General features: G+C 40.3%; 2 protein-coding genes across 4 annotated transcripts in view; one reads left to right on the top strand and one right to left on the bottom strand.

Moving 5' to 3' along the window:
• NIP7 (nucleolar pre-rRNA processing protein NIP7) overlaps positions 1-26,722 on the top strand; it is a 94,384-nt gene that overhangs the window by 10,248 nt on the left and 57,414 nt on the right. The window lies entirely within an intron of this gene.
• Positions 267-24,842, bottom strand: TERF2 (telomeric repeat binding factor 2). The gene is made up of 10 exons (XM_035024883.1): positions 24,449-24,842; positions 24,248-24,343; positions 23,471-23,601; positions 13,867-13,953; positions 12,681-12,827; positions 10,926-11,032; positions 8,563-8,955; positions 3,850-3,935; positions 1,904-1,947; positions 267-1,427 (listed from the first exon to the last, which is right to left on the bottom strand). The coding sequence occupies exons 1-10, from the start codon at positions 24,825-24,827 to the stop codon at positions 1,269-1,271; spliced, it is 1,629 nt and encodes a 542-aa protein (XP_034880774.1). The 5' UTR covers positions 24,828-24,842; the 3' UTR covers positions 267-1,268.

Genomic DNA, 26,722 nt, shown 5'->3' with positions numbered 1-26,722 from the left:
TTTTAAAACTGTACCTTGCCTTTCACCGACTCAAAAGTGAGAAAGGGCGAATTCTGTCCCAAAAATATGTTATATGAGGACAAATTAAGAGGACATTTCCACATTTCTGTTTGACATGGCTTTCAAGGATTAAAACATCCAATACAGTCTGACATCAGCGTCTTAACATAGTCAGCATGGTTCAGCAAAGCTTGTTCAACATTTTGCTACCTCCAACTGCTCATACATGCTGTGCTGGAATTAAATAGCTACTTAACATTTGAGAGAAGCAAGACTTTAATGAAGAATGCTACAAGTTATGGACAATAATTAGTTCTCATATTTTAAAAAAAGATTACAGAAAACACTTTACTGATTTTTTGTGTGTGTGTGTGCCAAAAAGACAGTCTTTAAGGATGTCCGAGAGAGACAGCAAGCACAACACGGTACAAAAGGAGAAGGGAATGTTGACTTTTAGAGCAAGACACTAACACAGCACAATAAGGGTATCAGGCGGAAGCAACCATTTCACAAAGAATGGAATTAAGCATTTATATTCAGTCAGGATTTTTTAAGCTTTAAAAGTCCAGCATAAGGAAGGGAACTGAGCAGAGGGGATGGAGGAAAAGGCTAAGCTTATCTACAATCACCGTTTTACAAAAAAACACACTGGTTCAACCACAGGAGAGGTGGAGGTTAAACCTGCCTACGTAGCCCAGCAAATATTAAGAGCAAATGCCAAGGCTGTCAGGTCTAGATGTTGATGTTACAACTGGCTGAAGAGTTTTTAAGAGACTCTGACTCCACCAGGCCTGGGCTCTCATTAGCCTGGGTTCATGACAGATGAAGTTCCTTTGCATTTGCATCAGAAGGCCAAAGCTTTACCTGGAACAAGTTCACTCCAAATAATGCTCATGTTGCTGGTTTTAACAGGTCAAAGTCATAAGTGGCTCCTGACAGACTCCACCATTTCCTAGGAGAAGGTTCTACTGATTACCAGGGATTTAAATTCAAGCAAACCACTAAAGAAGGGAAATACTAATGATATTCTGGCACTGTACAAGCTATGTGCCTGTCATCTCTGCCAAGGACACGGGGTGGACTTGGCTTTGTTTCTCAGCTCCATGATCTCCAACATTGATGAAGTAGAACTGCGACCTCCCCCATGTCGGAGGAGGATGCCCAAAATTCTCATTCCAGCCCAGCTTCTGAAAGAAACAACAGACTATCAGGGGCTATTATTAGGAACCATGCTCCTGTGAATTCTGTGGAAATGAAAGCCTGTTGTTTCAGTTCATGCCAAGTCTTTTCATGGTCCGCCAGCGATCCTTAATCATCACAGCTGTTCGGTTAACAAATGGGTAATTTTTGGAAATGGCAGCCCAGTTTCCTTCCCCGTATTTCTGCACTCCAGCCTTGACCCACTCGCTTTCTTCTAGAGTCCACTTCTGCAAAAGAAGACCAAAATATTTATCACAACCTGTCTCTCCACTTATTCACATTTTCATACAGTTAAGAGGTAAACTCAAGAATCCTAGGACAAGAATCTAAACCCAAAAGAAGGGTTTATATTTTTAAAACACGATAGAAAAAAAAAAACAAAACACGATAGAGATAAGTTAACACTGTGGATTTAGACATTTAATAATTTTCAATGTCCTCCTATTTCATCCTAATCACTTCTGCATTCAAAACTTCAAACGTTATGTTGTTCATGGTCAGGAGAATGTGTCAGGTTTCTGTTCCAGATTTTTCTTCCAGAAAATAACTATTACTTTAACTCCGTTTGGATTATCTGAAAATTGCAAAATACCTTTTTACAGGTACATGGGTAGCCTATGCTAGGAGATGTGCTTATTTTACCTCTGTTCTACCCACATTACCAGAAAAGGTAAAAAAAAAAAAAAAAGTAATTTTAAATTACCTGCTTTTTTGTTATACTGGTTGTACTCTCTTCATCTGGTGCTGCTGGAAAACATTAAAAGTAGACTCATTTCAGAGTTGACCTTTCTCTGCACAAACCACAAGAAAAAGACATAGAATGTTCCTAAGGGGAAAACTTGACTGAAATTTCTCAACATTGAGAGAAGAAGGATATCACTGAAGAGTAATTTGTTTTTGTCCTTTGTTTGGAAGATATCAATCATTTCAGCCAATGAGAATCTGTACAAAGCAAATATTTTACATACAGACATTCAATAAATATTGGTTAGTGATGGATTTCAGGCTCTTTAGTAAAACCTACATGATTTTTTAAAACTACTGAGGGACTGTGGTATTTAAAACCCTAATATATACACATCTACAGGTGATCCTTAAAGAATGCAGGGTTTAGGGGCACCAACTCCCCATATAGTCAAAAATCCATGCTGACTCCCCAAAAACTTAATAATAGCCTACTGTTCACCAGAAACATTACCAATAACATAAATAGTCAATTAACACATATTTTGCATGTTAAATGTATCATATACTATATTCTCACAATAAAGTGAGCTAGAGAAAAGGTTATTAAGGAAATCATAAAAAAAATCATAAGAATATATTTACAGTATTATATTGCATTTTTAAAAATGTGTGTAAGTGGACCTGTACATTTCCAACCTGTGTTGTTTACAGGTCGACTGTATTATATACTTGTGTGTATGTGTGTGTGTGTATAATTTCTGCTTTGTAACCCCCTGCTAACCACTGCTTTGAAATAACACAATTTTACTGTTTTATGCCAGAATTTTCAAATCCCTGATCATTTTACGTAAATAATATGTGGTTCAGCTCCTTAAGCAAAAGAACAGGAGAGTTCTTGCTCCCCACTCAGAGAGACCGTAGGAGATCTGCTCAAGCTCCACCCTCTCACCATATGGAAAGACATGAGGCCTCAAAAAAACGCACCAAGATAATTTTTTTAAAGGCCAGAGGACTACAGAAAGGTCTACTAGTATAAAAAACATGCCACTGGAAGCCAACAAGAGCCATTAAAAAACTGCAAGAAAAGGCAAAGTTGCATAAACATGATTTGCTGAATGTCTGCTTCAGCAGATGCTATTGTCCTAGCAGTGCTTCCTAAACAATGAAGGTGGCTCAGGAAAAGGGATACTTAGAGGAGCAGATTATTTAGTTTTAAATTATGAAGTATTTCATACTATAGTGGAAGCAGATTTTAAAGTTGACAAATCTGGACTGCACTGGATATGGATGTTCTCTAGAACTTTTATATCCTGTTGTTTTTAAATATTTTATGCCACTTTTATTGATTTTCTGTTACTTCCCCCATTTCCTGTGTGATCTTGATCTTGCCAACTATGTTTGTGCCAATGAAGGTACTTTTTAAGGACAAAACCTTTGGGGCTGGCAGAGGTTTACTGTTGCTGTGTTACCAAAGTCTTTAGAATCTCCAAGATTATGATATTTCCATTAGAATGCAAAGTATGTGGTGGGAGAGATTCTACTGCAAATGCTATGAACTTTAGTATGAATTATGGAAAATTAAAGTTTCCTATTTTAGAAAAAAAATTATATATTGAAACTGGTAAGAGATTTTTTACTTAAACAGGAAATGCAAGGAATGACCACATCTATCTTTTTTAATTAAAAGACTTTAGGAAGATCATCAGCTACAATTAGATATAGGATTTATTAAAACAAAACCAGGCATTCTCTTTAAATATAAAGTGCTGCTTTGACAGTCTCCATTGTTTAATGGGAAAGGACATAAAACTGACTGCTCATGAATCACAGTAAGGAACTTACTGGACTTCTTCTAGTTTGGAGACAAGCAGTTTTTATAACATTAATGTGATAGTAACACGCATCTATCATGCATCTATCATTCAGCTAATATCAAGGACTGAGGAGAATGTCCTAGCTTACCCTGAACTTGAAACAGTTCATCCTCTTCCACCCATGTCTCTTTTTCTTCAACCCCATTAGAGCTGTTCCACTTGCCTTTGGGTACTCTGAGGGGAGATCAACAAGAGGACAAGATGTAAAACAGATCATTGGGGTCATCCCATATTCTGTCCTTGGCTCTCTCACAGCCTATACTCCTCCCTGTTCTGCTGTGACCACAGTTGAGATTCACTTAACACACAACTCCCAAATGCTGACCTGGCTAGGCATCTCCATGTCATCCTCCCGCAGGCTGCAGGATCATCCCTCAAACTGAGCAGTGAATACACCACTAACCCCTTCAAAATCTGCTCATTTTCCTGGTTTTGTTTGGTTGGTTTTGACTCTGATTTTGAAGGTCTCAGCATTCTTCTAACCTCAAATGAGCAAACTGCTCCCAGTCCTTCAAAGACATGCCCAGTCCTATCTCTGGACTGCGCTCTTGTCCAAGCACATGGTACCTTACACTGGTCTCTTAACTGGAGTCTCTGTCCCTAGCCCCTTCCCCTTCCAAAACCACCTCAACATCAGTCTAAAATTACCTCATCCTTTCTCTGTTCCATGATCACTTCTCACTGCCTCAACAATGAAGCCTGTATGGAGGATCAGTCAAGATCATCCACTCTGGCTCCAGCCAGTTTCTTGCTACCAAAGCCTCCTCTCTCCAACCCTGCCCCCACAACCGCATCAGCACAAACAGCAGAGCCACGCCTTCTGCTCCTCTTTTCCTTCTATAAGCTCTATACTTTCCTCTCTACAGTTCCCTCTGCTTAGGATTCCTTTCCCTGCCAAGTAAAATTCTACCCATTTTTTAAGACCATCATTCCCAATGAAGCCTGCCCTAAATCTAGGCCCCCAACACACACACAAAAACCCCACTCCTCTGCCCTTGTGGTTGTGCTTCCACTTTATTAAAACAGCCATTTCATAACATACACCCTAATCATAAGCACGTTGCAGGCAAGGGCTGTATCTTCATCTGTCCATCCCAAACACCTAGCACAGTAACACATACCCTAACAGCAGCTGGAAAAACGTGCTGAAGTAAAAACAGGATTATCAAAGAGCTGCAAATAAATTACACCATTGAAGATTAGAGTAGTAAGCAAGTAAGAATCCTTTCTGTGCACATGAAATGTTAAGTACTTGAGTATAACCAAAAATGCCAAAACTAAAAAATAATCCCAAACCCAAGTTATTGAATTAATGAAAACTGTAGTCAGTCTTTTCTAATCAACTGTAACCGTGTTTACCTGATTAATAGTACAATTGCCCTGGGAACAGAACACAGCACAAATCTGACCTCAGAACTGTAACATCTATTACAAAGCAACATGAGAAGTATCTGAATTAAATTTGAAGAAGTTATATAGATCAAATCCTGTAACACTTGATCAAGAGAGTAGAGACAAACCTCAGTCTCCTTCCCCCACTATGACCAGAGGTTTATTTTTAGGGCTGGCTAGGTATTTTGCAAATGAGTAATGAAAGCAGTTTGTTTAAGAAGTACAGACTTGAAAAAAATTTGAGTTCCATGAGTTTTCTATGAAATTACTTACATGGCTGAGACAAATGGTGAACCATCTACTTTTCATTATGTTTGAATTGGTTCATATCCCCCAAAATGTTATTTCTGAGAATAATTTGCTTGAGACAAGTGAAAAGATTACATGAGGTTTTTTCCTTTTCGGGATATTAACTGTGTTAATTACTATTTATAAATAAGTCAGGATTATAGTTTCAATTTTCTACCTGCTTATCCCCATGCTGGGATAAAACTGATTTTAACCTCTGGATCTGTCATTTCCACCTGCGTTATCTGCTCATTCTTCCTGCAGACAATCTGCACAGATCATTTTGGTAACCTCCTGCTCTTCCTTTGAACTCAGCACTTACTTTGTGTACAAATGTTTGGTACTGCCTAACTTCTATTGTAGAAGAGGCTGAGATCTGGGTCCTCATCTCACTTTTTGATGGCTCTGCGGTCCTGGGCAAGTCAGGTCACTTCCTGGTCCTTAAGCTCCTATTTGTAAAGTTAGACCTTGATGAGCAATGAATGGGCTAGAGGGGCCTGGTCTCAAGGGGTCGGCAAACTACAGCTTGTGGCTGGTTTTTGTACAACCTTTGAGCTAAGAATGGCTTTTACATTTTCAAAGAGTTGTAAAACAAAACAAAACAAAACAAAAAATAAACAACAGAGACACAAGTGTCCAGAAAGCCTAAAATGTTAACCCTTTGCTGGCCTTTTATAGAAGTTTTGGGTATGACCCTTTAAATTGCAAAAACCAAGAATTATTTGGTCAATAAATATCTAATCAGCACTTGTCCTTGCCAAGTGCCATAGAACATATAAAAATCTAGTAGTTGTGACCCTGCCCTCCAGGTGATACACCCTCATCCTGCCTTCAATTCCACCAGCCCAGCTTCCTCCAGGTCCTAACTACTCATCCCGTAGCAGTCTCCAGCCACCCATCTTGTCTCCTTTGCCTCAGTGGTGGTTCAAAAGCCATCAATGGTAGCTCATCAGGCCCTCAGATTAGCTGTATTAGAATTATCTGGGGGCACAGTTAGAAAAGAAGATTACAGACCCATCCTCTGCCCCTTCTAATTCAGTACTCAGGAGCCTGGGATTGTGTATTTTATTAAACATTCCACAGGTAACTGTGATGCGAAACCCAGCTTAAGAACCTCTGCCTGATAGAATACAATAGGAACTCAAGACCTTGGCCCATCTACCCATCCAGACATTTCTCCCTTCATCCTCTCTGTGCATTATATTCTTCTGCCATACAGAGTACATGACATTTTCTGGAGCATACCAGGCTTTCTCATGACTTTATACAAGGGGTTTCTGCTGCCTAGAACCCCCACTCCACAATATGCTTGATGACTTGCTACTCTTCCCTCAAGGTCAGCTCAACATTTGCTCCTCTGCAAGGCTTGATCTACCCACAACTTTGCTGAGCAGATTCAGCTCTTCTTCCTGGAGCTCCCGGGTAACTCACACAATTCCTTTACAACCAGGCTGTTCCTATAAAGGTACAGATAATATCTTCAGATTTGTAGGCCTTACTGGCTCTGTTCCAATTACTCAACTCAGTGTAGCATCAAAAGCAGCCACAAACAATACATATATAATGTTCGTGGCTGAGTTCCAATAAAACTTTATTTACAAAAATAGGTACCAGGTAGATTTGGCCCAGGGGCTGTAGTTTGCCAACCTCTGCTTTAGAGAGTACCCATCATACTTCATGCCCTTGACACATGAGAGAGGTGGAAAGGTCTAAACCTTCACAAATCCTCCCATTTATAAAACCACTGTAACCATATACTCTCTATAGTTTCCTTATCTGTTCATGGGAATAATAGCTATACTTCATAGGACTATTGCAAGGAATAAAGGAGATCATGTATCAAAGGAGAATAAAATGTGTTGAGCGCCATTTGCTTGCCCGGCCAATGACTCACTCACTTCCAGATGCAGGTAGTGGTACATATAGTGAAGATTTATGCCTGAGTATTAATCATTTAGATGTCACAGCCTCTCTGGGCATCTAGCACGTGCATGTCAGAGCATAGGTCCCCACACAGCTACAACAGAGCAGTGGTAGAGATGGCAATGGCCTTGGGAGACCAGCAAGGTGATCACTAACAGCAGGGTGACCAGGGTAGATTCATGGAGGAGGCAGAATTTTAAGAGGCAGCTTGGTGTATGTGTTGTATAGGCCATGGACTTTGAGTCAAGATCTGAGTTCAGGTCCCTCACTGGGCTCCACACTGGGTGTGGAGCCTACTTTAAAAAAAAAATCCCAAAGCCCAACTTTGCCACTTTTCAGGTTTGTGACTTCAGGCAAGTTAATAACTTTTCCTAAACCTTCTAAAATGGGGCTAATATATCATTCACAGAATGAGGATTCTAGAGATTCAGTAAAATAATATGTGAGAAGTGCTTGGCCCATGGAAAGTACTTAGTCAATATCAGCATCTCTTCCCTTTGAAGGATGGATGGGATTCTCACAAGCAATGATGGAGGAATGATAGTCCAACTGTGGGGAATGACAGGAAGCAAGAAGAGTACAGTAGCAAAAACAGAGTGTGTTCCAGAGAGAACAAGCAAACCAGTTTGCTTGGAGGAAGGATCCACAAGAGGGCACAAAGGGTAGCAAAACTTGAAATCCAGGCTGGGGGTCATGATGGGGAGCAAAATAAAAGCATTCTAACCACTGCTCCATAGAACCTAGCAGAATGTGAGAGACTAGTAGATATTTACTCAATTTGCCAAGTCTTAATTGCTCTTAGAAGGTGCAAAACTATAAATATTCATAAACCTTTTTTAAGATCAAAGTCTAAAGTAGCCCAACTCAAACAAATTTCTTTTAACAAAGAAGACTGATATTTAGTAGTCAGGGCACTCAGAAGTTTACTAAAAATGAAAGCAGCAATGAGTAGGAGGCTCTGAAACCCTTCCATCCTCACTCACGCCTAGAGCAATGCCTGGAAGCCCACAGGTGGGGCTTCAGAACTGCCAGGGATGGCTATGTTGTCACTCCCCACTCCCAAGTCACATTCTAGCAGTTTGAGCAAGCCTTGGTGGTGAATAACTTAGCTGAAAGTTACTTCATTCATGGAAGCAATACCAGGCCCAACCAGGACCACCAACCAGCCCCAAAACTGCTACAAAGAAGGTCTTCATACTTGGGATTCTTCTCCCCAGGGTGGGGCTGGTTGAGAACGGTGGGCTTGGATGGTGATGCTGGGACGACCTCCTGGGAGGAGTCGAGACCTGTGCTCGGCTCAGTACTCTGGCTGTCCTCCTCCAAAACCAATCTGCTTATTGTCATGCGCTTGTTCTTGGGCTGCAGTTCAGAGCCACCCTCACCCTCAGGAGGGGCTGAACTTTCATTTTCATCTTTTCTTGGTCTCTTGTTTTTGAGGGCTGGTGATGGCAGGGACACTTGATTAGGAAGTACCAGATCTTTCTGGTCCAGTTTTGAGAAGGCTGCCTCAGAATCTTGTGCACTGGACAGGGTCTTGAAAGCTGCTTTCAAGGTCATAATTCCAATGGTGGTTGGAGTACTCCGTAACTGCCTATATATAAAGCAAATATACAAAGATCAATCTCACCATTACTAATGCTCATCCAAAGAGCCACAACTTTTCTGAAGTGTGAAGCTTCAAATGAGAGAGAGGACTCTTCGAGTTGAGGACTCTTCATTTAAAAAAAATAAAAGAGGGGTGCTTGGGTGGCTCAGTCAGTTGAGCGTCTTACTTCACCTCGGGTCATGATCTCAGGGTCCTGGGATCGAGCCCTGCATCAGGCTACATGCTCAGTGGGGAGCCTGCTTCTCCCTCTCCCTCTGCCTGCAGCAACCCCTGCTTGTGCTCTCTCTCTCACAAATAAACAAAATCTTTAAAAAATTAAAAAAAAAAAAACTGCTCAGAACAACTTTATAAAGCTCCATTTATAAGCGTAAGTAGAAGCTTTAAATATGTAAGTTGAACTCTGGAGTTTAAGCTCCAAGTAAGAACTTTAAAGGACTAGAACCAATGACACTCCCCCTCCAAGAGACCTTTTTAGCCAGTGCGCTAACCCCTTTTGTCTGCATGAACTAAAGCACAGTAAAACACTGCTCTCCACTACGTAAGAACTCTGTATAGTGCCTAACAGCTACAGGTCAGCCTGGGCAACCAACCGACAATCTAGCAGTCTCACCTTGCTGTCCAGTCCAACCCTCCTGTGAGAGAAGGAAAAGACTGGTCTCCATTCTGCCCCCTTCCTCCTACAGTACACTTCTAAATGGGACTTTTGAGAATTCTCCAAGTTAGAAGTGTGCCACACAGTCTTAGAACAATGAGAAACTGCCTTTTCATAATAAAGGCAAGTTCATCTATCATTTGGAATAACTAGTATACTTTATTATTTTTTTTAAAGATGTTTATTTATTTGGCAGATAGAGACAGAGGCACAGCGAGAGAGGGAACACAAGCAGGGGGAGTGGGAGAAGGAGAAGCAGGCTTCCCCCAGAGCAGGGAGCCCGATGCGGGGCTCGATCCCAGGACCCTGGGATCATGACCTGAGCCGAAGGCAGACGCTTAACAACTGAGCCACCCAGGTGCCCCACTAGTATACTTTATTTATTTATTTATTTATTTTATTTTTTAAAGATTTTATTTGAGAGGGAGAGAGCACATGAGAGCGGGGAGGGTCAGAGGGAGAAGCAGACTCCCTGCTGCACAGGGAGCCCAATGGCGGGACTCGATCCCAGGACTCCAGAATCATGACCTGAGCCGAAGGCAGTCGCTTAACCAACTGAGCCACCCAGGCGCCCCCCACTAGTATACTTTAAATAAAAACTGTTAGGAAAGGGCAGACTGGCATCCTACAAGCCAAACCCATCTGGTAGATAGGTCTTGTTGCCTAACCTATGCAAGGTTTTTTTTTTTTTTTTTTTTTAGTTGGACTAATTGCCAACATTCAGAAACTGGGAAAGCTCAAAAAAACCCACAAAAACAAAAAACCCTAGATGTCTCACACAAAAATCTGAACTAAAGTTTGGGCATCCTTGGACATTCCCACATAGCAACAATCACACAAAGCTGAAAAGCATGCCCTCTTTGGTTCACACTCACATGCTCTGAACTGTATTATCCTACACCCACTCTTGTACATTTCCTACTGGGCCCCCAAAGGCATCTGAACTTTGATCCCGACTTTAAAAACTTGTTTTGGGAATCTGATTCACAAGTCTGAACACTACATTAAGAGATCAGGTATTCACAAGGAAGCGGTGTGTAGATATGGGCAAGGCAAGGATAAGAGAACAAAGAAGGAAAGAACCTCTGAGGAATAGCCACTCAGGAACTTCTGTCAGGGATATGACATCCTGTCTTCAATATTCTCATTTTCCCGGGGCATGCTCTGTAACTCCCACAGTGCCTGGTACAACTAACCCAGTAACATTTCAGTACCAGGAAGAACTGATTCTGCTCTAAGCAGACTGCTTCCAACAGACTACCCTTGTGTTTCGCCCAAGATTGCAAAAGGGCATCGCTCTCACCTTGCAGGTTCTCTGAGTGGCTTCTGCACGGGCTCTGGTGCTGGCTGTTTATCTTCCTTCACTGTACTTGACGCAGCAGTCTCAGATTTCAAAGCCTTCTTGGCCATCTGGGAAAAGAAGGACGTCATCAGGAAGAGGAAGCCACAGAATTTCATTAATTCTCTTCTTTCACCACATACATACTCAACATGCAAACATGTTCACTTATAAATCCAATCTAGGCATAAACTAGAGGAGGACATAGAAAGGGAGAGATCTCACAAGAACTATTTCAAATGTCTTGCTTTTTCCTTCTTCAAAAAACAGCTCAGTTTTCTATACTAAAGGAGAATTCAATTTGAGTGGTGCTAACCATCCTGATACTTGCGAGAATTCTTTAACCTTTTGGACAACAAATAAGTGTGTAATTTTACTTTGTACTTCCTTTGCTGTTCTTCCAATCTCATCCCTAATCTAGTTTCTGAATGCCAAATATACCTTTGCAGTCATGCACAAAAGTCAGACTTTTTTTTTTCAAACTTAAGATAACTAATGTTTATGTTAGTGTCTTTTAGTTTGTGTCTAAAATTTTTTGTAACTATTTTCCCACAAATATGTTGTGCCTGGTAACTGAAAATCCTAACTAATACCACATAAAGTCCTGAGTGGGCCAATCTTGCTCTGACTCCAACTGCTCATCTGTCTCCCTTTGACTAAAATTTTATAAATTTCTAATCAGTCCAGTATCATTCTGTTTCAGATATGTATGCCTGTAACAAGTAATGTCTTAAGAACTCAGAGGTCTCTCCCCTCACAGAAACAGTGGCAGGTTATTTTCCAGTTATCTGTAATATAAGAGAAAGGACGGTAGGCAAGGCTCAAGTATCCTGACACTTGGACCCTGAATATCCCAAACTATCTGCTTTGCAGATAATTTGACATCTGTCAAATGACTGCTACGATCAATGACACTATCCTAATATGGGCTTGGCAGATCTACTGTTATGAACGAAGATATTTTCTTTCTTTTTTTTTTTTTAAGATATTTTTAAGTAATCTCTACACCCAGTGTGGGGCTCAAACTCACAACCCCAAGATCAAGAGTTGCATGCTCTACTGACTCAGCCAGCCAGTCGCCCCAAACTAAGATATTCTCAACACTCTCTAAATGTTGGTGATTTAAAAACAAACAAACAAAATAACCAACAACAAAACTTCTCACTCAGTTACCCAATATCACAGCCCACCCTCTAGAACAGACTGTGTTCTAATTCTTCCACACGCTGTCCTGAGCCTCACTGCTACCATTCTTTCTGCTTATCACTTTGATCCAATTAAAGAATGTCTACATTTGGCTTCTTTTCCCTTATCATACTTCTAGTCACACCTTTTTTCTCCAGTTATTCCCTCTTCCTGCTAACAACCCCATTACACCATGTCTACCAAACCACTCTTCCTCCCAAACGGAACTCAAATTTCATCTCCTTTGGGAACCACCACTAATTGTAGGTGTGCCCCTACTTTAGCCACACAGATTAATCACATGTAGAAGGTATAAATGGGAGGTGAGGGAAACCAGGTATGTTCCATTTTGCCTCTGTCAGGATCTCTGCTTCTGTATATTTAAGGCATTTAATTAAGGAAGACAGTGCATATAATTCAAAGTCTTTTACACACATTTACTCTTTTCACTTCCAAAAAGAGCTGTCCTTTTCTAATTGCCTGCACATCCTCAAGGCCACATCATGGTTATGAGAAGAGAAGGCCAAGGCCCACCGTGAGGAGGAAGGGCTCTGCATCATCCAGGTGACTTTCCAGGAAGCGCAGCATCTTCTGCTGGAAGGTCTCGTAGGAAAAGTTCTGGATAACAGGGTGGGCCAAGTTCTTCTCACGGATAATGTTCAGGAGATCATTTCTCAGCTTCTACACAAAGGACCGATATTTGTGACATAAGAAAGGAGAACTCAAGTAAAAATTCAGTGATGGTGATTTGAGACAACACTATCAGAACTTTCACAATGCTGTCAGTGGCAATCACTGGTGTATATATATAGGAAGGGGAAGCTTTATGCAAGCGTACCACAAAGAACAGGTCAATAAATTATGGATCAGCCATAGTGGGTTACTATGTAGCTATAAAAAAAAAGATGAAGCTTAGGATCTAAAGTACCTTTATACATTTACATAAAGATTTTTAAACTTAAGAAAAAAAAAAGGATGAAGCAGCTCCTTATGTGGTAATACACAACAATCTTCAAGATATGTTAAATGAAAAAAGCAATTTACAAAATGCTCAAATTAGGGTGTAGAATATGCTCACATGTGCATATGGGAAGAGCAGGAAGAATGGATATACACGTATATATATACACACATGCACATTTGTTTGCTTGCAATTGCACAGAATATCTCTCAAAGGATAAAGAAAAAAACTGGTTCCCTATGAAGAGAGGAATGAGGTGGCTGACTTAAGAGATGAGCTAAGCTCTTTTGTTGTACCTTTTGAATTTTATTATGTACATGTATTACCTTTTCAAGAACTCAGATTTATAAAAAAAAAAAAAAAAAGAGCAGGACACCCAACAGAGCTTTTGACACCAGAAAACAGAGGAATTAAGTCCTCACCAAGGCAGATTCTCAATTCTGCAGGATCAGCATTTATGTAAATGAAGTTAGAAGTGTTACAGAACTTGATAGTTTAATATCTGGTACTGATCACTTAAATAAAGTTCTGTCACAAACCCGACAGAAATGGGCAAGAAAATAATTTAGGTAAATTTGTATAATGAAAAATAAATTATGAAAAGCCAATCTCACAGTAAGCTATCTTGGATATAGAAGACAACATGCTAAAGGTGCCAAATATTTAGATAAATTCCTGACAAAGAACCCTTTCCCTGTTTCCCCACAAAAAACAATGAAATGGATTTAAGTTATGGGAGCAAAAATATATCAAATTTACCTGAGTTGTGGGGTCCTTGGACATATGTTTTTTCAAAATTTTTGAAGCCTTTTCAAATTCTTTGTTTTTGATACAAATAATGACAGCCTACAAAAGGGGGGAAAAAAAACACCTTTTTTTTTAACTGTTGTATAATGACAGGTGTAATCAGAATATCAGATACTAAAATAAACTACTAAAAAGTAAAAATGAGTCTTACATACCCAAGAACTTTTTCACATTCTGTCAAATTCCTGTACTTAAAAACTAACAATCACTGCTCAGGCATTATGAACAACTGTAAGCACTCTTCTTTCATTGTGTAGGGGAGTAGATTTTCAACATTACACTGGATTTTTAAAAAATAGCTGATAAAGCAAAATCTGATCCTCTGGATTACAGACCATTTACCCAATTTGAATAGGGCCTCCTAAGGAAAGGCAAAATGGACAGGAGTCATTCCAGGTCCCCAGAACAATTGGATCTGTTCTTTTTGGATGCAAAATCTTTGATATAATGATAGGGACAGAGCGGGGAGGATATACTGTGAGGGGGAAAAAAAAAGCCATTTGCTGACCACGGAGTTCTGCTAGTTCCATTCAGGAAAGTCCTGAGGCCATTTCTGTAGGACAACCAACACAGCCTCTCGCTACCCTAAACCCCAGCTGGCAACTCGAGTTCAAGTGTGCAGGGAATTACTGAAATGAACAAACCCAGGGCATCCACAGGTAGCACACAAGGAGGGCAAAATTCCAGGTAGGATGCAGAAGTCTCATGAGAAAAAGAGTCCTTTAGTAAAGAAACCCCAAGAAAATATATAGAGAGGGAAAATGACAGTGATCGAAAATTTTAAGTGGTATTTTAAAAATATAGGTGTCATTTTCAATTTTTTAAAGATTATTTATTTATTTGACAGAGAGCACAAGCAGGCAGAGTAGAAGGGAGAGGGAGAGGGAGAAGCAGGCTCCCTGCTGAGCAAGGAGCCCGATCGGGACCAGGACCCTGGGATCGTGACCTGAGCCGAAGGCAGTTGCTTAACCAACTGAGCCACCCAGGCACCCCTAAAATATAGGTGTCATTTTTTTTAAAAAAATTAGAAAAGCCAGGGAAAACTTGGGAGCACTTGGAGTTATCTAACAGGATGAAGTAGCTACCCTAAATCCTGTCTCAAAGAAAGGTAAAAGAAACACCACACACACACACACACACAACAGGGAAGGAAAACTGGTCCATAGATATTTTCAATCTTCATTTCAGGGAAGAACTGAAGGAGATACAGACTAAAAGAAGGAGGAATAGCAAAGGGAATGCAGTATTAATCTCTGGTGATTCTGTCCTCAGCATGCAAAGGAAACTGGTGTCAAATACTCTTGAATAGCAGGCACAACCATAAATTCCTGCTGCCCAGGGAAGGTACAAAGTAGGTCTTTTCATTTTATAGTCAGATGACCACATTCACTTTTACATCATTTTCAGCAGAATAACTTTCTTGAAGAATTCAAAGGTTTTACTCTGTATAAAATAATTTATATCCTATTATGTTTTTAAATTTTATTTAACCTGCATACAGTAAAATGGACTTTTGGGGGGTGTAGTATCTTGAGTTTTAATAGATGTATTGACTTCTATTAACTGCCACAATGAGGATACAAAAACCTCCCTTTGTGCTACCCTTCTGTAGTCACCCCTCCCCCAACCCCAACCCTTGGCAACCACTTATCTTTTCACTGTTTCATCTCTTCAAGAATGTCATATAAATGGAATCCTACAGCATGTAGTGCTTATTTTTTTAGGGGATGTAACCCTGAGACGCTTTCCTTCTGTATAAATGCCTTTGAGATCCGTCTTTGTTGTTGCATTATCTATAGTTCTTTCTTTCTAATGGCTGAGCAGTATTCCATTATTTGAATGTATAGTAATGCCTCCCACTCCCCTTTCTTATACATACCGACTTATGATAAGGTTTAATTTATAAATTAGGCACAGTAGATTAACAGTAAACCAGAACAAACGTAACAATATACTGTAATGAAAGTTATGGGAATGTGGTCTGTCTCTCAAAATATCTGATTGTACTGTACTCACCCTTCTTGTGATGTGAGATGGTAAGATGCCTATGTGATGAGATGAAGTGAGGTGAATGACATATATATTAAGACTTAGCCCAAGGCTACTCCTGACCTTCTACCTTCTGACCATATGTCAGGAGGAGGATCGTCCGCTTCCCAACCACAGTTGACTGTGGGTAACTGAAACCATGGCGTGAAACTATGGGTGGGGTGGGGTGGGGTGGGGGGGCTACTGTGCTACTTTTATCCATTGACCCGCTGCATGGTATCTGGGTTGTCTGCAATTTTTGGTGATTAGGAATAGACGTTAAATCATTCGTGTACAGGTTTTGGGGTGAACATAATATTTCTCTAAGGTAAATACCCACAAGTGGGATTGCTGGGTCATATGGAAGAAATATATTTAACTTATATGAGAAATGGCTAAACTGTTTTCCTTCGTGGCTATACCATTTTGCACTCCCACTGGCAATGTATGAGAGTTCCAGTTGCTCCACATCCTCATTAGCATGCATTAGTGTCAGTATTTTTTTAAGTTTAGCCATTCTAATAGGTTGTCCTAGTAGTCACTGTGACTTTAATTGGTATTTCTCTATAGACTAAATTATGTTGAACATCTTGTCATGTGTTTATATGCCATTTGTATATTCTCTTTGGTGAGACTTTTGCCCATTTTTTAAATAGCACTATTTCCTTTTGAGAGTTCTTTATATATTTTGGACGCAAGTTCTTTGTCAGATATGTGATTTGCAAATATTTCCTCCTAGTTTATAGCTTGTCTTTATTCTCTTAACAGTATCTTTCTGAACAAAAGTTTTAAATTTTGGGGGTGCCTGGGTGGCTCAGTCATTTTAAGTGTCTGCCTTCGGCTCAGGTCATGATTCCAGGGCCCTGGGATCGAGCCCGGTATCGGGCTCCCTGCTCAGTGGGAAGCCTGCTTCTCCCTCTCCCACTCCCTCTGTTTGTGTTCCCTCTCTCGTGGTCTCTCGGTCAAATAAATAAATAAAAAATCTTTTAAAAAAAGTTTTAAATTTTAGTTAAGACCAATTTACCATTATTTCCTCTTATCAAAATTTCCTCTTATGGATCATGCTTTTAGTGTCATACATAACTAAGAACTTTTTGCCTAAGTCCAGAACATAAAGTTTTTCTTTCATCTTATTCTCTAAGCTTTACAGCTTTACATTTCAAATTTAGATTATGATCTATTTCGAACTAATTTTTGTGAGTTTTTGTGAGGTCAAGGTTCAGTTTTTGCATATGGACATCCAACTGTTTCAATACCATTTGTTGAAGACTATCTTTTTTCTATTGAATGCCTTTTCCATTGCATTGCTTTCACATTTTTGTCAAAAATCAATGTCATATTTGTGTAGGCCTATTTCTGGACTCTGTCTTTTGTTCTGTTAATCTTTATTTATGGTCATGAGTATCTTTATAGTAATTCTTAAAATTGGGTAGAGAGTGCTTCAGCTTTGTTCTTTTACAAAATTGTTTGGGTTATTTTAGTTCCTTTGCTTTACCATTTGTATTTTACAATCAGTCTGTGTCTATAGAAAATCCTGTTGAGATTGTGATTGGAATTATATTAAATCTACAGATCAGCTGGAGAGAACGGACATCTTAACTATACTGTCTTCCAGTCCATGAACATGGTGTACCTTTCCATTTTATTAGGTCTTGATTTCTCTCATCAGCATTTTGTGTTTTTCCACATACAGATACTATACATGTTTTGCTAGACTTTCAGTATTTCTTTTTCTTCAGGCTATTGTAAGTGGCACTGTTTTGGTAATTTCATTTCAAGTCATTCACTGCTAATATATACTGGAAATATGAATAACTATGTTGATTTTTGTATCCTTCAATCTTGCTAAACTTACAGATTTTTTAGTATAATGCATGGGATTTTCCATATGGACAGTCATATCATCTGCAAATAGGGACATTTTTTTCCCTTCCTCTCTAGTCTCTTGCCTTTTCTTTTTCTTGACTTACTGCACTAGCCAGGTCTTCCAGTATGATATGGAATGGAAGTGGTGAGAATGGACATCCTTGCCTTTTGGTTCTATCCTCCACCATCAAGTATGATGTTAGCTATAAGTTTTCTGTAGATGTCTTTTATCAGATTAAGTTCTCTTCTATTCGTAGTTTGCTGAGTGTTTTTATCATGAACTAATGTTGAATTTTGTTAAATGCCTTTTCTGCATCAACTGATAGATGTTATATTTCATTCTTCTTTAAACTAACAGAGTGAAGGACGATGATTGATTTTCAAATTTCAAACCAGCCTTGCATTCCTGGGGTCTAGTTTCCCTGCTGTGCCATACACTGTATCTGCATCCAGGGCTAAGCAGCAGGATAGACAGTAAAAAAACAACAACAAAAAAGCAGTGGAATTTGCTCTAAGTTCTGGGGGTCACAGCTCCACTGCTAAAGGGAATGGGTTCTCTTCCTTCAGTTGTAGTGCCAGCCCTGCTGTCACTGGGCCACTGCTGCTACCAGTGCAGTATTGCCTGGGTGCCAGGGCAAGACAGCAGAGAGAAAAGAAACTCTGGGATTTCTCCCACCCTCCCTGACTCTTAGGACATCCCTTTCTTGCTCCTCAGGCCAGAGGAAGCCTTTCTTGGAGTTCTTTCTGTTCCCACCTGGAGTGCATTTCTAGGTTTCTCAAGAGACTTCAAGTCCAGGCTAGATGATACCAGAGAAGGAAAAAATGGTATACTAATCATCACCAGTTTGGTGGATCTTCAAATTCTGGTCTTCTTCCCCATCTGCTTACTACCATTTACATTTATGAATCCTCAGACAGCTGCTCCACACATTCTGTCTAGGATTTATACTTGCATTAAGAAGGACAGAAGAGAATATGCTTACTCTGTCTTTTCCAGAATTAGAACCAGGTCCTACTACATTTAATTTGTGAAATAAGAAAGGAAATGTGAATGCATTCAAATTCTAAATTAAAAGTCTGTCTCCAACGTTTGTACTATGAGCTTATCTTTTTTTTTTTTTTAAGATTTTATTTATTTGACAGAGAGAGAGATAGCGAGAGCAGGACCACAAGCAGGGGGAGTGGGAGAGGGAGAAGCAGGCTTCCTGCAGAGCAGGGAGCCCGATGCGGGGCTCGATCCCAGGACCCTGGGATCATGACCTGAGCCGAAGGCAGGTGCTTAACGACTGAGCTACCCAGGCGCCCCATGAGCTTATCTTTTAAAACTATTTTTGATTTCCTGGAAAGTTTTTTTTTTCACTTGAGAGTTTTCAGAAAGAAGTATAATTTCTTCTCTTATACAGCTGTTAGGGTTATTAGGGTGTAAGTAATAGCAGTGGTCTCTGGCTAACTTAAACAAAAAGGAAATTCAAAGCATAGATTTTCATTAGAGGTGAGATAGGTGTCTTGGGAGGAAATAGCAGAAAGCACATAGAAAAAGAAAACCAAAACTCACATTAGGAAAGAAAGGCTAAGGAAGCAAACTCAGAAAAAAAAAACAGGCTGTTATGGGAAGCAGGAATGCTCAAAGAACTCTGACAAAGCCTTTTATTTCAAGAATTAAGGCACTTAGGGTGTCTGGGTGGCTCAGTTGGTTGAGCGACTGCCTTCGGCTCAGGTCATGATCCTGGAGTCCCGCATCATCGGGCTCCCTGCTCGGCAGGGGGTCTGCTTCTCCTTCTGACCCTCCCCCCTCTCATGTGCTCTCTCTCTCTCATTCTCTCTCTCTCAAATGAATAAATAAAATCTTAAAAAAAAAAAAAAAGAATTAAGGCACTTAGAGACTGTATTTTATGCACCCACCCCCCCAAAATGGGGTAAGGCCCCAAAAGAAAAGATGCTGTTACCAAAGGTGCAGGGGAGGATGTTTACTCTCTGCTGTTCTCCATGGGAACCTAACTGAGGAATCTTTGGTTATGAAGAGAAAATCAATTTGGCCTCCATATCATTAACAGCTTACAGGATCAGTTCTCAATCTTTTTAGTCTCAGGATTCCTTTATACTTTTAAATGTTAATGAGGACCCCAAAGAGCTTTTGCTTATGTGCATTATATCACCATATTAGAAATATAAAACTGAGAAAAATTTAAAATATTTATTAATTCCTTAATTCATTAAAAAATAACAAACCCATTGCAGGTTAATGTAAATATAACTTTATGAAAAATTACTATGTTTTCTAAGACAAAAGTTTAATGAGAAGGCTGGCCTTGTTTTACATTTTTGCAAATCTCCATAATATCTGGCTTAATAGAAGAAAGTTGGGATTCTCATATCTACTTCTCCATTTATACTGATGTGATGTGTTGTTGTGGTTAAAGTATATTAAAAAAAAATCCAGCCTCACACAGATAAGAAGTTGGAAAAGGGAGGAGTATTTTAATAGACCTTTCAGAAAATTGTGGATATTCTTCTTTGACTCTACAGCAAACTTGGGCAAGTGAACTTTTCATCATCTGGTACATTAAAATCCTTTAGTCTATCTTGCATTTTAAATGGATCTTTTACCCATGAATGATTTTGTAAATTAATGCACTGGCCATTTGGAAAATATTTATTTACTGAGTTACAGAGATCTTCCAAATGTTGACATATTCATTAAAAATATTTTTTAAATCACAGTTGTTAATAACCACCATCAATCTTATCAGAAAAGCATAAGGATTAGGAGGCTGTCAGGTACATCAATACAAGTTTTCCAAAATTTGAATTTTTACTTGATAGCTTGAGTTTTATCACTACCAACTGTTTTCTTTGAAGTGACAAGTTCCCATTGCTCTTTTGCAAGAAAATGACTGCCAAATGCCCACACCTAAATAACCAAAATTTTCAGTTCTTCCAAGTAAAGAAATGTGTTCCATTAAAAAAAGCATCTAGAGCAGCATGCAACTCAAGCAATTACACGAGTGCCTTCCTGAAGACAACCATCATGTTATGTGGCAGAAATGCTCTAGGCAAACTTCCTACTTTGTCAAGGGTCTAGATTTAATAAAATTAATTTTACTGCTTTATCAAAGACATTCTTAATTGAAACTGGCTTTTATTTATTTTTTAACTGCAAGTATATGGCAGTGAAGACTACAATGACTAGTAGTACAAGTTACTACTTCCTGGGTCATGTTAAGGCACCAGCAATTTTATCCATCAGTGCTTTTGCACCATTAGTGCAAAGTCAATGCACTGAAAGTCAACTAATGATTTGGCACTGTTATGAAAATAGTTTTGATTCCTGAAGGGGTCGTGAAGACCTGCAGAAATCCCTACACCATATAATGAAAAGTTCTAACTGAGTAACTTATTTGATAAACTTTAACAAAAACTTAATAGACTTTTAAATGAACTGCTGTGACACTTTACAAAGCTTAAAATGCATCGAAAAGCCTCAATAGCCATGGTATTTTCCCGAAGATGACCATTAACAGATCCTATGACTCTAAATGAAAGATTTTAAAAAATAATAAAATGAGGCAAGTGATATGGTATCATTTAATAACTAAGAGTTCAAGGTAATTGTAGTAGCCAGCCTCTAAGATGGTCCCCAATGATCCCCACCCCCGGCATAGTCCCATTCCACACACTAATCCATAGTTGGTCCAGTCTGTGTGACCAACAGCATATGGCAGAAGTAATGGTACTTCTGAAATTAGATTATAAAAGACTTCAGCTTTTGTCTTGGGCTCTTGTTCTCCTGGATCACATACTTTAGAGGAAGCAAGCTATCATACTGTGAGCAGCCCTGTGGAGAAGCAAGGAGCTGAAGACTCCAACCAACAGCCAGCAAGGAAAGTGAGTCCTGCTAACGACCATGTGAGTGAGCATGGGAAAAGATCCTTCAGCCCCAGTTGAGTCTTGAGATGATTGCAACCCTAGCAGACAGCTTGACTACAATCTCATCAGAGACCTCAAGCCAGAAGCACTCAGCTGAACCGAACTCTTAGAAAATGAGAGACAATATTTCCTATTTTAAGCTGCTAGATTTGGGGGTAATTTGGTACACAGCAATAACGGTAATATGGTAAGTGTAACAAGAAATCTGGTACATGATGGAAAATGGAAAAGCAGAAGGGAGTCAACATTAAGAGTACGGTTGACTATTTTAAAAGAATTTAGACTTCGCTAACAGATTTTTCGTAAGGAAGCCCCCGAAATGAGACCAATAAACTTAAGTAATAAATAATAATAAATTAACAAATATACAGATGAAAGTCCACAAGAATCTTCCAGAAGAGGGGACAGAGACAAATCTATAGCTTTTCTGTTCTGAAGGAGTTGCACTTCTGAATCAGCTACCTACTTAAAAGGAATTACATGAATTACTTTGAAATGGTACCATTTCTTTCCTGCCCAGTTTTTTTTTCAAGATTTTATTTTTATGTAATCTCTACACCCAACGTGGGCCTCGAACTCACAACCCTGAGATCAAGAGTCGCATGCTCCACCAACTGAGCCATTTCTTCCCATTCAAAAGATCCTTAGGTCTTCTGAAAGGAGGCATGGATTTCTCCTCCTTTGCTAATATCTTTTCTGGCATTTTCCCTCCAACACAAACCTGACCTACCTATACTAAAAATCTATTCTTGGAATTATTCCTCTTTGGAATTTGGATTACCTGAGCACTCTTTCCCAGACCGAAAGTAGTTCCTGCCCAAGGTCCTTCACTGAATAAATATCTGCACCTCACACACTAGTTATTTTTTTAGCAGGGTACCTAAGTACCCAGCACACAGCTAAGGGACAGAAAGTCTTCCTTGCTAAGCAAAGTTTTATCTTCCCACCCCCATGTCAGATACCATCTTTTTAGGGGGTGCTCTTTTCTTACCAGTTTCCTTACTTTCCACTACCAAGGCAATGCTGAGCTGTTGTTCTTCAGTCCCCACCTCTACATCTGCTTCCACACCCCCAGCCTTCGTTACTGAGAAAGAAAAAGCTTTTTCTGACTGGTTCCCGTTGCCAGTCATCTTTTAAATAAAAGTAAGTTCTACTACTTGAAGCTACCTGAGCCATAACACACAGTCCCAAGTTCCTAGACACTCCAGTAGCTTTTTCCTTGTCAAGAACACTGGCTGTGCCAGCCTTCTACCATTACTGTTTTTCTAACGGGCTGATTATCCTAGCATCTTTAATTTTGTGTTCAAAGGGAATGTTCCCCTTCAAAGTCAGTCCCACATTTCCCAAGGCCCCAGCTATCCTCTTTGGTTTATTATAAACAAGGATGACCAAAACCTAGGCCAGTTGCTTCTAGCCCTTTAACAGTGCTCCTGAATGGTGTAATAACCTCCAAAATGTCAGTCTTCAATGCCAACCCAATTCTTGTGTATTGTGGCCTCTCCTGCCAAGGCCACAAGGAACACTACCAAAATCACAAAAGCAGCATACCTGCCATTAATACTTTCCAAGCCTGGCCCAGGAAGAAGTCACTTGAAGAGATGTAACATCTGTATGTGTCTATGTTTGAGGGTGCTCACTTGCTCTCTCCATCCCCACACAGAAAAGATAAGCATTTTATCCTCAAAGACATCTGATTTTTGTCAAAAAAAAAAAGAAAATAAAAATAGAGCCTTACAGCCTCCTTGACCAGTTTTCTACTGGATTCGACCACTGCTTCTGTCAGTGTAAATTCCGTTTTAATCATCTCCAGCACATTGATAGCTGATTCCAGTGGTGTGAGCTCAGCCTCCATATCAAAGGAACAGTCTAGGACAAAGAGCACAGTTTTCGCTTTAAGCTATTTTTATAAGGAGCAAAAACATGCCCCAAAATACACATTTATCAGAAAAGACACATGTAAATATAGAAAGATTTGCATTTAATTTTCTAACATACTGGCTACAAGCTTACAAACATGTTAGGAGTTCAACTTCAAACCAGTGAATTTGAAGTGACTATTTTTTAATAACTTCAAAGACAAGTAAACATTTACTGAACACATGCATTTGCATCTCAAATTTCAGGATACACACATCCTCCTCAGATACAAGCGACCAGAAACTGAAGACAGTTTTGCTAAACAGCTCTTAAGTTCAATTAAAAGAAAAAAAGTGCTTATACCCTGAAAAACATTCTACTATGGGGGAAAATTTGGCCTTCTTAACATAACTCACTAGATCGCAACAAAGTCGGGGCAAGCAAGGAACAGGTGGGACGAAATAAAAAAACAGAAAAGTAGCCAAGAGAATCTTAACTAGACCCAAAGAACAGACTCATTCTAGAAGGAAAAAGACCACTGTGATCGAAACATAGTAGTGCACCTTAACCCCGAATCCTTCAGTTCCGGACATAAGTTGGAAAACAACAACGTAACCATAAATAAGCCCAGAGAAGAACACAGAAACTGCCATACCTAAATTTTCCCCTTCTTCGATGCGCGACAAACACTGCATAACCCGCAGCAGCCGGGACACGGTATGCTCCTTCCCCAAGGGCCTGACAAGCAAAGCTGGGAAAGAAGACATCGTTGGCTCGGCGATCCCCCCAGCGCCGACCCCCGGGCCCCACAGATCCCCTTCTCCATCCAGCCTCCTTCCCCAGGTCCGGCCCTCACCCTGCATGATGTCCCGGATCTGCCTGAAGTCCCCGTACCGGCTACCCCGAAAGGCCCGCAGCGCCTCGTGGAAGTAGAACTTGAGCACCCAGCGGTTGACCGCCTCCTCCAGCCGTGCCTCCCCCGCGCCCCGCTCCGTGGCGCCCCCCAGCCCCGGCTCCTGGCGCCCCCGCCGAGCCCGCCCGCCGCTGCGGGACGCCCGCCGGCCTGCCACCCGCCCGCTGCCGTCGCTGCTCCCGCCTCCTCCCGCCATCGCGTCCGATCGCCGCGCGCCCTCCCCGCCTTCCCGGCCGGGCCGCTTCTTCGACTGTGACGCCTCCGGGTCACGTACGACGCCCGGGCCGGAAGCGGGGCTTGCCGTCCCGGCTCCCGCGGCCATGACACGGACGGTGTTCCTAGCAGCCCGCGGGCTTCTGGGAGGGAAAAGACCGTGCATCCCTAACCCCGTCTCGGACCCCGTAGTTCCCGATGTGCAGGCCGCAATGCTTGCTGGGGCTTGAAGTCCAAGCCGTCTAGGGGGGTGAAGCAAGCGGGTTTGCGGTTAAGTGTCGACTTTGCTCCGAAGTTATGGAACGCTGTAAGATATTGGGACTACGTATAAGATTTTGAAAAAGAAATACGTGCAGTTTATTAAACACAAAATTGTGAAATGTAACACACATTTTATAAAAGAAAGTTTATTAAACAGATTTACATTTTTAAACAAATTATTTTTTTAACAAATAATTTAGGGGTGCCTGGGTGGCTCAGTCGTTAAGCGTCTGCCTTCCGCTGGGGTCATGATCCCAGCATTCTGGGATCGAGCCCCGCATCGGGCTCCCTGCTCAGTGGGAAGCCTGCTTCTCCCTCTCCCACTCCCCCTGCTTGTGTTCCTGCCCTCGCTATCTCTCTCTGTGAAATAAATAAATAAGATCTTTAAAACAAAACAAAACAAAAAATTTAAAACAAAGGCCAGTGTAAACCCAGTCGAGGTCAAGAAATAGATTATGACCGGCACCCCAGAAGCCTCTAGACATATAAGACATATAATTTTTTTAATCACAAAAGTAACATGTTAGAAAAAAAATAAGCGAAAGGATTAACATTTAAATCACCCATAATCCCACAGGAAAGAATAATTTTTTTTTTAAGATTATTTATTTATTTGAGAGAGAGAGATCACATGAGAGGGGGGAGGGTCAGAGGGAGAAGCAGAACCCCTGCCGAGCAAGGAGCCCGATGCGGGACTCGATCCAGGGACTCCAGGATCATGACCTGAGCCGAAGGCAGTCGCTTAACCAACTGAGCCACCCAGGCGCCCGGGAAAGAATAATTTGACGTGCAGTTTTACAGCTTTCCAGTGTCTTTTGTACGTACTGTGTGTGTGTGTGTGTGTATATATATATATATATATATATATTTTTTTTTTTTTTTACTAAAAACGGTGTTATATATATTTTATATAATCATTTTTCATTTAACATATAACAAACACCTTTCCATGCCATTAAATATTTTTTCCACAGTATCTTTAACAGCTATATAGCTGTTAATGTATGGGTGAACCAAAGTTTTCTTCATTTAAGCCCCTACTATAAGAGGTTTAGGTTATTTCAAAATTTTCTAATTTTAGATAATCTCAATATTAGAAACACACTTTTAACGGTATAGTTGCACAAATTTATAATTATTTCCTTAGGATTCTTTCCTTAAAGTGGAATTAGTCAAAGGATACACAGTAGAACACATATCAAAATATTTCACTTGTTACTCTTTGGCAGTTCCCTTTTGCTTTTGAACAAGTTGCAGACGCCTTAACATGATGTTTAAAGCTTGAAGAGGTTGCCTATTTGTCAACATCATTTTGTGCTCACGTGTGTATATGAACTTCTGTCATTTCCTTTTCACCTGCTACTCAATCGGCATGGTGTCTTCATCTTGTCTATTCTAGCCTAAGTCCTTCTTGTCCTTCAAGCCTCATTTAAGAGAATTTCAACCTTTCTTGACTCTCTGCGCTGGGTTAAACCCCCTGTTGCTCCCTTCTTAGCATCTAATATTTCATCCTTTCTGAAATACATTATCTAGAGTTAGCTGCTTTGGGAAGTGGATACCCTGTCTGCTTGTCCACCCTACATCCTGGAAACTAGCCCAGGGCCTGACATATTTCTTGAGGTTGGAGTTGACTAGGCACATGAGGAAGGCTTTTGATAACACATTGAAAAACCATACTACCAGCAAATTATATTTACTGCAATTTAATTTCATACGCACCAGCAAACCATATTTACTGAAATA

Source organism: Mirounga leonina, unplaced genomic scaffold (assembly GCF_011800145.1).
Source record: "Mirounga leonina isolate KUSES-001 unplaced genomic scaffold, KU_Mleo_1.0 Mir_180, whole genome shotgun sequence".
Taxonomy (NCBI): domain Eukaryota; kingdom Metazoa; phylum Chordata; class Mammalia; order Carnivora; family Phocidae; genus Mirounga; species Mirounga leonina.
Note: the sequence above shows the minus strand (reverse complement) of the source record. Positions and strands in the feature narration are given on the sequence as shown.

Coding starts and splice junctions, on each gene's coding strand:
- TERF2 (XM_035024883.1), bottom strand. CDS start 24,827: ATGGCCGCGGGAGCCGGGACGGCAAGCCCCGCTTCCGGCCCGGGCGTC. Junction 12,828..13,866: donor CCAAGGACCCCACAACTCAG/GTAAATTTGATA, acceptor TCCTTTGTGTAG/AAGCTGAGAAATGATCTCCT. Junction 1,948..3,849: donor TGAACTGTTTCAAGTTCAGG/GTAAGCTAGGAC, acceptor AATGTTTTCCAG/CAGCACCAGATGAAGAGAGT.